General features: G+C 43.7%; 1 protein-coding gene across 2 annotated transcripts in view; it reads left to right on the forward strand.

The window, feature by feature from the left end:
- The window catches only part of STK32B (serine/threonine kinase 32B), a 384,614-nt gene that overhangs the window by 266,413 nt on the left and 105,551 nt on the right, over positions 1-12,650 (forward strand). For both annotated transcript variants that reach the window (XM_021677602.1, XM_021677603.1), the window contains exon 4: positions 569-742. In XM_021677602.1, coding sequence (XP_021533277.1) covers positions 569-742 — 174 coding nt within the window. The remainder of the gene's footprint in view (positions 1-568; positions 743-12,650) is intronic.

Raw genomic sequence — 12,650 nt, forward strand, 5'->3', positions numbered from 1 at the left:
TTGCAACAACATGAGTGGAGCTAGAGGGTATTATGCTAAGCAAAATAATTCAGTCAGAGAAAGACAAATACCATATGATTTCACTCATATGTGGAATATAAGAAACAAAACAACTGAGCAAAGGAGGGGAAAAGGAGAGATAAATCAAGAAACAGACTCTTAACTCCAGAGAACAAACTGAAGGTTACAGAGGGGAGGTGGGTGGGGGGATGGATGGAATAGATGATGGGGGTTAAGGAGAGCACTTGTGATGAGCACCAGATGTATGCAAGTGTTGAGTTGCCATATTGTACACTTGAAACTAATATTACGCTGTATGTTAACCAACTGGAATTTAAATAAAAACTTCAAAAAAATTTTTAAAATAAAAACAAAGTCATATTTTGGTGTCTGGTATTGGTTAAAATACCATTCGCTGGCCAGAGCCGGTTGATGGTGCACTGTGACTTCAGTGGTCCAGGTGCATCTCTCTGAGCCTCAGGTTGCTCTTCTGTAGAATGGGGGCATCGGCCTTGAGGATGTTGGAGTGTCTCCATCCCTCACCTCCTCTGTCTCTCTGCGCCCGCAGGTACTCCTTCCAGGACGAGGAGGACATGTTCATGGTGGTGGACCTGCTCCTGGGCGGGGACCTACGCTACCACCTGCAGCAGAACGTCCACTTCACCGAGGGGGCAGTGAAGCTGTACATTTGTGAGCTGGCGCTGGCCCTGGAGTACCTGCAGAGGTTCCACATCATCCACAGGTGACTGGGCTGCTGGAGGGGTGCCTGGGGACGGAGGCCCGCTGGGCGGCAGCGCGTGGCGGGAGCAGTCCGCTGAGGCACAGGGCATTCTCTTGCTGACATTGTTAGAAGTGGCAGCACACGGAGCTGAGGAACGGCAGAACAACACATTGCCGCTCCTACGTTCTCAGCAGACAGCCTGCTCCCTTGTCACCTGTGTCGGAGGGGGAACACCCCACTGCGGGGAGACGTGGCTGGCGGCTGACCTTGGTGTCTCTCTTCCAGCCTGACTTTGGGAGGCTGCAATGTTCTGTCCCTCCATTCTCAGGTTAGAAAGGTCATGTGGCATTAGTTGGGAGGGTGAGGGAATCTACTCTCTTCCTTTCCATACTTTGAAACTAGTGCTGTGCCTCGTGGAAGATCTCTCTCTCTCTTGGGAAGCTTCAGTGCTGGCCCTGGGCTTTGGTTATAAGCTCTGAATTTCTGCCCCTCCTTCCGGGCCTTTGCTTCTCCCCGCCATGCACAGCCCTGCACTCCAGCCAGGCAGGCAAAGTGAGTCTGTCTGCAGAGGCAGGAGGCCAGGGAGAGACTTTGGAAAGCTATGGTATCACGAACAAATTCTTCTTGCTCTTCCCAGCTAGCTAGAGGAGGGGGCTAGCGTGAGTGGCTCCAGATTTGTTCACCTGCGGTCTCGCATTGTGCCTAGCAGCTCTTCTTCTAACTTAGACCATTTCAGAAGATGTGGTAAAGAAAGTCTTGACTTTCTAGGTAAAGATGGTAGATTAGGAGCACACACATGCACAGACATGTACAGTTTGTCCCTCCTGAAACCCCAGTAAAACGACAACAAGCATATATGAAAAATGACAAACTCCCAAGGATGGGGAAGACTAAAAAGAAGACTAGAGAAACATTGGGGGGGGGGTTCTGAAAGAAGAGGGAGAGCGGTGAATGATTAGTGTCCAAGAACATAAATTCCAGGCTGTCACTGGGGTGAGCGCTGATGGACGCCAAAGAATCCCCTAATGGTGCAGGAATTGGTAGTAATCAGCATCTTTGGAGGGAAGACGGTAGGTAAAAAAGAGGCTGAAGTAAGGTGAATTGTTTGAAAGCCTTTTTTTTTTTTTTTTTTTTTTTTTAAGATTTTATTTATCTGAGAGAGAGAATGAGATAGAGAGAGAGAGCATGAGAGGGGGGAGGGTCAGAGGGAGAAGCAGACTCCCCGCTGAGCGGGGAGCCTGATGCGGGACTCGATCCCAGGACCCTGGGATCCTGACCTGAGCCGAAGGCAGTCGCTCAACCAACTGAGCCACCCAGGCGCCCCTGTTTGAAAGCCTTTTAAGAAGTCCTGAGGACCCCAGAGCTGCTTGCCCACTGTGAATAACTCGATGGCTAAATAATCATCTGAGTAACTTCACCCAAGCAGAACACTAAGGTTTGCTCCCTAGAGATAGTACAATAGCGAGTGTCTGCGCTGAAGGACATCAAGCCTACTTGAGTTGGGGTGCTGTACTGAAAATAGTATACCAGCCAGATGCTAAAATACATAGCCTCTCCCCATTCCAGCTGAACTCTGAGAGTGGTGCATTCAGGCCTTCCTCCAGGCAGGACACTGTGATTTCAGTGAGGATGTGACTTCAGTGGGGATGAGCCAAGGGCAAGAGACTGTGACATCATAGCTTCCCCACCACCGCTTAGCATGTAGTTCTCAGCCAACAAGCCCCACTCACTTGCTGGAAGCTGCCAACTAGTTTACTGACAACCAACGGTTATCAGACATCCCAGGAAATCTTCCAGCAGAAACAGTGAGATTCAAACAATCAAATGGAAATGAGGGGAAAAAAATCTTGGAATAAACAGACACTATGCAAGGAGAAAAAAATATCCAAATAACTATGATCAGTATAAAGAGATTTTTATGATTATAAAATGAGGAACACCATGTTTATTTAAAATTCAGAGAACAAACATCAGAGCTCTTATAAGTTAAAAATATGACAGTAGAAATGAAAAACTCAGAAGATGTATTAGAAGACAAAGTTGACATCCCTCATATAGTAAAACAGAAAGACGAAGAAAATATGAGAGAAGATATAAGAAAATGCCAGAACCAATCCTGTAATCCAAGCATCAGAAGAGAGAAAACTTAGCGGGAGAAATCATCAATGAATTAATTACAGAATGTCTCCAGGACCTGAAACACATGAATTTCCAGATTGAAAGGCTTACTAGAGATACAATGCAGAGACCAGAAACAGATACCTGTCAAAACAAACCAGATCCCATAAGCTTCCACAGAAGAGCAGCAGGCCATAAAGGCTGAGGAATCAGATTGTTTGGGGTTTGTCAGGCGCTAGAAGGCAGTGGAGATGTGCTAGTCAGTCAAGTGTGAGGGTGCATGTTTTCACAAGTCAAGGTCTCCAAAAAAACATGCCTCATGTTCACCTTTTCTCAAGTAACTATCAGGAAAGAAGTGGACTCCGTAAAAATGAAGGACTAAGTCATGAAGAAGGAAGAGATGGAAGATGGAGGTGGGGCTCTGGCAGAGGCGAGAGGCATAGGGAATCTCCAGGATGGTGATGAAGGGAGGTTCGAGGTTGTTGGCTCTGCCTATGGTGTAGGCCCTGACCAGTGCTGTCTGCGTGCATCAGAAGACCCTGGGACAGACTTCTTCAGGAAGCGTGGGCTGATGGCATTCTTGATGCATCTGGGTGCCTTGACAGGAAGTTCTTTAGTTGGTGAAGAATCTGAAGTTGAATAACTGAGAAGTTTAGAAAAAAAGCTCAGCAAAAAATAACAGACAGTTATTAACTCCAGGGAATGGAAGTGTTGTGCAGGATGTCATCGTGTGTAGTACAGCTCACGACATGAACCAGCTCTGTATGGCGTAATCATCATCATGGCAGCCCTGGAAGTCAGGCTAACCAAAAATATAACACTCCGTTGGGGAATGGCAGAATGCGAGGATGAGCATGTCTCCTGGGGGTTTTGGGGAGGAAAGACGGCTACAGCCTCATCTTCCGCAGTGGGAGGCTGACGGAGGGAGCCTGAAATGCAAAAGTTAGCTCTGTCATTGAGAGAGAAGGTGCTAAACATACCAAAATTGTCACCTGAACGGGATGGATGGAGAGGGAGAGATGGGGAGAAAGTGATAGGGGTTGTTGCTGTATTATAACAAAACTTGCAGAAGTATTGATCCTTTGAATTATATCCATGCATAATTTTAATACAAATAACAAACAGAACACAAGGAATAAGAACAAGAAGAAGGAAGAAGAGGAAGTTGTAGTTGGGATAGTAGTAGTATATAGTGTGGAAAAGGGGTTGTTTGGTGCAATGCAGAGAGTGTTCACTGAGGGCCCGTTGTTCATCCACTCAGTCACTCACCAGGCTTCGCACACAGCTGTTCTGGCTCTGGATTCTGTGTTTGCAAGCACTGTGGGATATTTGTTGAGGAAGGTCACCCCATGCCAGAGCTCTGTGGGCCAGCTGGGCTTTTTTGAAGGTGCTTAAAGGGGCAAGTTCTTTCCCAATCTGTTATACGAATGTCATTCATGAATTATCACAGCCATTTCTGCACTAGTGTGCAATAGATGACCAACTTGCCTAATTTCCCCCAGACACTGAGTCATGTGGACACGGGTGAAATGGATGAGCCAGGGATAGACCGGGCAGACAATGGAAATGTCCCAGGAGAGCATGATGGTTGGAACAACTTTTTTACTTCAGCAAATGTTTTTGAGTCACTCGATGTGAGGTCATCTGTCCTCAGATTCTGGATCTACCCTGGAGAAAATAAGCTAGCCAACAATTTAAAATTTTTAAAAATCCGCTAAATGGGATTGTCTCACTACTTCTAAAATGGTAGACTTGGCAGAGATTTGAGTCAGCTTTTTTCCCTCCCATATACTTCAATAAATCCCTTTTTCAATGTGTTTGTGTGTTCAGACTTGAAATTATGTGTCATACACACTGTGCATAAGGATATATGATAATGCTGTGCAACATGTTTTGTTAATTCAACAAATGAATTTATAAATCTCCCACTCCTTATGTGTCAGAACTCCCGATGCCATATTTTATACAAAGGAATGTTGCTTTTTTCAAAGTAGCCACACTCAAAGGGGCGCCTGGGTGATGTAGTCGGTTAAGCGTCTGACTCCTGGTTTCAGCTCGGGTCATGGTCTCAGGTCATGAGATTGAGCCCTGTGTCAGGCTCTGTGCTCATTGCTCTCTCTCTCTAAAATAAATAAATCTTAAAAAAAAAAAAGTATTGTATGGTGACTAATATAACATAATAAATTAAATTAAAAAAAAAAAAGTCTCTGCTGGGGCCCAAAGTCGTGTGCCACAGACATGAAGTTCCTTTGAAATCTCATGTTTGATGTGAAAAATGTCTTGACATTTTTCATTCCACTCCATTATGTAGTCATGATTCTTTTGATACATAAGATCATACTTTACCTTTCATCAAGAAAAGGGGAAATGAACAATAATGGCTTCTTGGAGTCTCCTCAGTCTGTGGCAGATGCTGTTGCATAATGTCCATCTATTCGGGGAAAATGAGTTGATTTGAGGGAAGCTCGCGGCTCAGGGGAGGTCAGGCCACAAGGAACCCTCTTGCATTTTTAGATACAGTTCAGTCGCATAAATATGAGCCTATAAAGGGCAACCATTTATTCACTGTTTTGAACTGAGCATTGATCTAAATGCTAATCAGAGTGGGTTTGGGGCAGCATTTTCAAGCTTCTTTTGGAGAAAATTTTCACCAGTGGGGTTACTTCTATCAGATTTTGCTTTGAAAATGCCTGAACCCCGCCAGGATGGTATCTTTCACCCCCTTGGGAAGCGCCCTGACATGTTCTGTACTTTCCTGTGCTTCTGGCCCTGATTTTGCCTCACATGTAAATTAATGCATAGTCTCAAAGCTTCGTGGTCCCAGTGATGCCTCACCTCATCAGACCCACAGTTGTCCCTCCTTTGGAGGCAGGAGTCCCATCAGGTACAGGAGAAACCTCCCAGCTTGGCCTTGGAGTTGTGGGCTGTGAACATACTCAACCCTGACAAAGTAGCTGCTTACTGTCAAATTTTTGTCAGGATTAATTTTTTTTTTTGTAACCTTTTTACTTTGGGAAAAACCTTTTTATCTTTAGGACCAATAATAGTTTAATCCTGCTGGTTTAACACTAGCAATCTTCTTTCTTTACTTAGACTAGCCTTATCTATGCAGCAAGCAACCCTTTTGCTACAGATTATCTAAAGGTATACAAACTCTGATTTGTATAGTTTATCATTTTTCATCACTTTATTGAATACACTGAGAAAATAAAGAAGTGAATCCTTTTTTTATTTTTTATTTATTTATTTATTTTATTTTTTTGCTCTGGAGTATGGGGTTAAATCCAGATCTTATTTTTTATTTTTTTTTTAAGATTTTATTTATTTATTGGACAGAGAGAGAGAGAGAGAAAGAGAGCACAAGCAGGGGGAGCTGCAGAGGGAGAAGGTGAAGCGGGGCCAAATGCGGGGCTCGATCCCAGGACCCTGGGATCACCACCTGAGCTGAAGGCAGAAACTTAACTGACTGAGCCACCAGGAGCCCCAGATCTTATTTTTTAATAAATAATATGTGTGTTACAAAGTTCCAAAGATTCAAAGGAATGTGTGTGAAAAATAAATGACAGTTCTTGCATTATTGTGAGCATTTTCACTGATTTGAAGCACATGCTCCAGACTTCCTCTTCCAGTTCACTATTTGTATTTGCCACGGACAATTTCATTTTGAAATGTTAACATGTAAAAAGGCACGTACCAATGAGATTTTTGACATTTTGTGTCTTTGGGTGGGAATAAGATGAGAACAGGAGTCCTTTCTAGGGCAGGGCTTGGAACTGAGCCTTGTTCGTATGTACCTGCAGTTAGCATTAAAATGTAGTAGGTCGTCCCCATATTTGGAACATGTAATTGGAAGTTACAAAACAAAAATCAGCGTGCTTGTAGGATGCTACACCCATGATGACCATCAACATTTGCTGAGCACTTTGCACGTGCCTGGCTCTGTTTTAAGGGCTTTGCAGGTGTGACTTCACTTGATCCCAACAGTCAACTGAAGTGGGTCCCATTATTGGCCCCATTTTACAGGTGAGACCACTGGGTCTCGTGGAGAAAAGTAACTACCCAGGAGCAAACAGTAGGTGGTCACCCCGAGTCACCAGCCCTCACTCTGTCTGTACTGGTGAACCATGGGAGCCTAGTCCCCTACTCATATTTACACATAGAATCTGTCCACTACCCAAGCTTTCATGAAGGAAAAAATCATGTGACTAACTCTCATAGAAAAGCAAAATCCCTAGGCTTTTGCTTGCACGTGCAAATAAAACTATATTTTAAGTGACAATATTCAACCTCCTCCCTCCTTGAAGTTCTTGGCATTCCCTGACGAGTTGCTTATTTTCCTGTGGGTGGGGACAACCACCAGTTTCCAGTTTGAGTTGTATGAACTGATGGAGATAGAATTTGTGCCCCTTGCTTGGAATGCTTGTGTGTTTATAGTTTAAAACAATTTTTTGTGGGTAAATAGACTCACTCTCTTATATTTATGCTTCCTGAATTCTGTAAAGATAAACGGTTTTAACTCCTGATAATTTGGGGAAATTGCCTATGTGCCTTTCCCAGGAAATTGCTTGCAGAATGAGGCTGGGATGATGCTTTTCATTGGCCAATCCCAACTAATTGGGAAATCAAATTTGTCTAAGCGGTAGGGGTAGAGACAGTGCCAAGTGTCAAAATACGGCTAGGCTGCTTATCTCATGTCTTTGGCAATGGGAGCTTGTCACTCATGTAATGGCAATGTAGGTAAAAGAAGGGAAGAGCCACGATTTTCCTAACCAGTGGCTTTGGTGGCTTTATTTGGGGAAGGGCAGTAAATAGCCTGCCCTCCCTGGCTCCCAGTTTGGGTCTCATCTGATGAACAGTGGAATTTGTGAACAAACTAACCAAACCTCTGACCTAGGGACACAGGGAATGAGAGTGTGAGGGAGAGAAACCCAGACTCTGTTCCTGACAGTAGGGTGAGGGGTCCAGGGCACCCTGTGTGTAGGCAAAGGCGTGGCCCACCACTCACTGCTGTGAAGGCTGGTGTTGAGAGTTCTCATGTTGTGTTCCCAGTGCAGAGGACCTTGGGCAAGTCCATTACCACTCTGATTTGAGTTTGCTTCTCTATTAACAAGAGGAGTGATCTCTGTCCACAGGAGTCCTGGGGGATTGAATGATGTGGGGCTCACCTTAAACCCAGGGTGATCGCATCTCGAGTTACTTAATGTACTTACATCTTCAAAGACTCTGTTGCTGAATAAGGTCACATTCGCAGATACCAGACTTAGAACTTGGACATATCTTTCAGGGGGTGCAGTGTAACCTACTGCAATCACATTCAGCTCCAAGGCCGCTCCTGAATTAAGACTTCCCACTTCCTTGGGTGGTTTCTCTTTTGGGCATCGATATGAGTTCTGTTCATACTTCAATGAGGACTTTTCTCTGGTTCTTTATTGTGTACAGGACACCTGCTCCAGAAGATGCTTTCAGAATTATGTCTTCCCTAATTACCCATTATAGGTCCTGGCACACAGTAGGTATTTATAAATGTTTATGCCTTAAATGAGGGATTGAGGCCCAAGGCATTGAAAGGATGTGTCCTGCTAGTGAGTTCTTTCTGTCCTGGCAGGCTCTGAAGTAAATCAAATCTCAGGCTTACATTCATTGAGTTAGTAAGCATTTAATTGGCACTTACTGTGTACCAGACAGCACAACAGAAGCCCAGATATAGGGGCACCTGGGTGGCTCAGTTGGTTGAGTGGTTGAAGGGTTGAGCGTCTTACTCTTGGTTTCGGCTCAGGTAGTGATCTCAGGGTCGTGGGCTCCAGCCCCGTGTCCGGCTCCACGCTCAGTGCAGAGTCTGTTTGTCCTTCTCCCTCCCCTCTGCTCCTCCCCTCACTCTCTCTCTCCCTCTAAAAATGAATAAGTAAAATTAAAAAGAAAAAGAAACCCTGATACATAAGTACATGGTCCCTTTCTTCAAAACCCAAATGCTTCATAAGTATGCACTGAGCACCTACTGTATGCCTGCCACCTGACTCACAGTTGGGTTAGGGAGACAGACATATAATGACCATCTCAACCAGTGTGGGAAGTGCTTGGTGAGAGCATGTTCAAAGCAGTGCAGAACACAGAGGAGCCAGGATAAAATTTGTCTCTAAGGATCAGCCAGGCTTTTGGGTCATTGATGATGGTATCTAGGCTGGGCTTTGCTTTTGGGAGGAAACGGGCATTTCCTAAAACAAAGCACTCTAGAAAAATGTTCTCTGGGCAGTCTGAATCTTATTTGCTGGTGGCAGAAACTGTTAACAACCCTTTTGGAAAGATACTTGGGATTAAGAATCAAGTACTTTGTGAATATTCATACAATTTGACCCACTGATTTCACTTCTTGGAGTGTATGGTAAGGCTCCACTCTGGTCTGCATAAGAGGCTCTAAGTGTGAGGATATTTAGTACAGCACAGCTTATGATGACCGATAATCCTGAAATAACCCAAAGCAAAGAAATTGGCTTTGTAAACTTGTATACCTCCTTTTCAGAGACTTGAGACTATGTTACACCCATACGTATAACGCTTCCTATGAAAACTCTGCACTATTAAAAGCAGTTATTGTTATGATCTTGAGAGAAAATTATAGCTTATAAAATTGCATGACCTTGTAAACAAATGTCTTCTTATTGAACAGAAAAGACTCGAAGGAGATTTCTCCATGTGCTGGCATCGAAGGGAGATTCCACACAAATCCCTTTCCTTCTTTTCTCCATTTTGAAATTTTCCATAATGAGCACCTCATCCTTTTTAATCAAGAAAATCAAAATGTAAATAACTTTCTCCCTAAAGGGAAGGTGTTTCTCAAACATGGACTTTATTTTTTGTTAGTTTTATTTTTTAACACACCAATGTTTTATTTATGTATACATTAATAATCATATGTATAATTAAAAATACAGTGTAACTTTTTTCTATAGATATTAGTGTGTTATTAATGCTGATTTAAATTATCTTATGTTTCATATATATATATATATGTTTTTGCAGTTCTTTGTTGAAAACTACGTATAGGGGAGAGAGAGTAACTTGGAAGAAAAGCAGATACATTCGATAAAAATTCAGAGCTATAGAAATTACTTTAATATCATACTAAATTTTGGCACTTTGCACTTGAACTCAGCTCTATTCTGTGTCATGTCTATCAGACATGAGCATTAGATTGGACTGCCCAGTTTGGAGTCCTGATGCGACCACTTGTGCTAGCTGTGAGAGCTCAGAAAAGTTCATCTCATCATGCCTCAGTTTTGTCACTTTCAAAATGGGCTTATGTGGATATGGAATAAATGATCCATGTTGAACTCCTGGCACAGTGCCTGCCTAGCACCCTCCAAGCCTTTGGTGAGATCCATAATAAAACAATAGTGACCAGTAAGCCTAGTATAAAAATGATAAGACCTATTTTTATAGGTCTAAATATCTTCCCGATCCTTCCCTGCCACCACTGTGCCAAGAGTAACCTGCTGGTTCTCATCAGGTCCAAGAGGGACCACAGCAGTACCTCTTCATTACTCTGGTACTGGGGTCACAGCAACTAGAAAGAAATCCTCAGATGGAAAAAAATGGAAGACATGCAGAAGTGTCACTTAGGGTGGAAATTCCAATACAATTTCAGGAGTAACTTCGTTATTTCCAGGCACAGAGTTAGGTCTCCATTCTGTTATAGGCCAGCATTTTGAAAATTTATGGCTTCATGATGATATAAAAGTGAGATACAAGAGAATCCAATTTATCCTTTCAAGGGACTTTTCCATCTCCTGGGTATAAATTGCTCCTGCAATTGGGCAGAGAGTGTTTATGTTAGATAATAAATTTTAGAAATAAGGACTCGGGTCTCAACTTAACGTCAGAGAAACTGGAATGAAATCTGGGAGCAGAATATGAAAGCAGAAAACAAACCTCCAAATGGATCCAATAAATTAGAGGCTGTTCTACAGAAGATGTTCAAAACCAAGACGATGAATGCAGTGTCAGGAAATCGGGTCAGCATTTTTGGAAACGTCAGCACGCGGCAAAAACACAAAGATTATCTGAAGCTTTGTTCCCGTGCTGTTCCCCACTGCTCTGAATGCCTTCCCCGACTAGTCTCCTTCATTCATTCATCAGTCAATAAACAATCCCGGAGAAGGGTCAAAGCTTGGGCATTAAGGACAGAAATGTTAAGACAGCAAAACTCTACCCTCAAGAAGCCTCAGTCTTATGGGAGGAGCACATTGGTTATTGGTAATAATAGCATATTTGGGCCCTGAAAACCATGTGCCAGGATGTATGTATGCATGTATGCATGTATGTATGTATACAAACACACACATATATACACATATACATACATATAGTCACACAGTTGCCAGTGTGTGTATCTTATTACAGTTCAGTGTAGTCCCGCTCTCCTTTTGCAAGGGAGGAAAAAACAGGGCTGGGAAGGATATGAATCATAAGAGAGGTAAGTGGGAACACAATACTCAGAGGGTTCTGAGAAGGGACAGATTGCATATGCTTTATGCCTTGCTTGGGCTTATGGAGGAGATGGGTTTTGAAGTCTGAATGGCATTTTAACAACAGGGACAGATGGTGGAGAGCATGTTTCCAGGAAGATTTGATACAAGAAAGGGGTTGCCTTACTCCTCTCTCCTTTTGCAGGACCTTGAATGCAAGATTATGAAATGTGAATTCTATCTTGTGATAGTTGCCACAAGGATTGTTGAAATAATTCCTTATGGGCACATGGGGGTTGAGATAAGGAAAGAAGAGAGGAAGGTGGTGTAGAGTTTCCATATTTGCAGGCTGGTGCTATGTACTGTGGCACTCCGCATTACTCCCTTGTGCTGGACCTGACAACCTGTGCAATCTTCATAGGTATTGATTCATTCATTCATTCATTCGTCTGTCCATCCTTCTCTCTATCCATCCATCCATCTACCCATCCATCATGCATCCATACATCCACCTGTCCATCTATCCATCCATGCATGCATGCATCCATCCACTCAGTAGTGACTTACCAAGTACCTACATCATGTTGGGCTGTGGATGCAGCAGTGAACAGTGCACCTGACCTGATCAATTTTCTGCCTTCTTGGTGCATGCTTTCTAATGGACAGAGTCAGACAACAAACAAACAATATGTATGTAATATGTCAGAGGATGACAAGTGCTGTCAAATTCTGTGGCAACGTGGAGTGAACCACAGGGGTGGGGGAGTCTGGCTTGTTTCTGCTTTACGGGGATTGGTCAGAGAAAGACCTCTCTGATCCAGAGACATGTGAGCAGGGAGCTGGAGGAAGTGAGGGGTGAGATGTGGCAATCCTGGGGCACCCTGTTGAGGCAGCAGCATGGAGACCCTGAGATGGAAGTGTTCTTGGTGTGTCTCAGGAACAGCGAGGAGACCGACATGACTGGAGCAGTGTGAGCACCAGGGAGAGTGGTGGAGGTGAGGCCAGGGGGAGAGGTGAAACAGAGGGTAATAGGGATTTATCGGCTTCAGTTTTTATCCTGAGAGAGTGGAAAGCTATTGCTGGGCTTTCAACAGAGCAGTGACATGATTTGATCTATGCTTTCAATAGAGGTGGGCATTGGCTGTTCTGTACAGGATCATTCTGGCTGCTGTGTGGGAGATGGGCTGGCGGGGGGGCAGCCTTCCCTGCTACAGAGGAAGAGAATAGAGAAACATTTTGATGGAGGCTCAGATAACCTGTCCTCATACCTCTGTTGGCCAAACCAACCACAGTTCAGTTACCTGGAAAGAGAGACTCAAAGAACACTTGTGTGTCCATTTGACAAATTC

Source organism: Neomonachus schauinslandi, chromosome 2 (assembly GCF_002201575.2).
Source record: "Neomonachus schauinslandi chromosome 2, ASM220157v2, whole genome shotgun sequence".
NCBI lineage: Eukaryota > Metazoa > Chordata > Mammalia > Carnivora > Phocidae > Neomonachus > Neomonachus schauinslandi.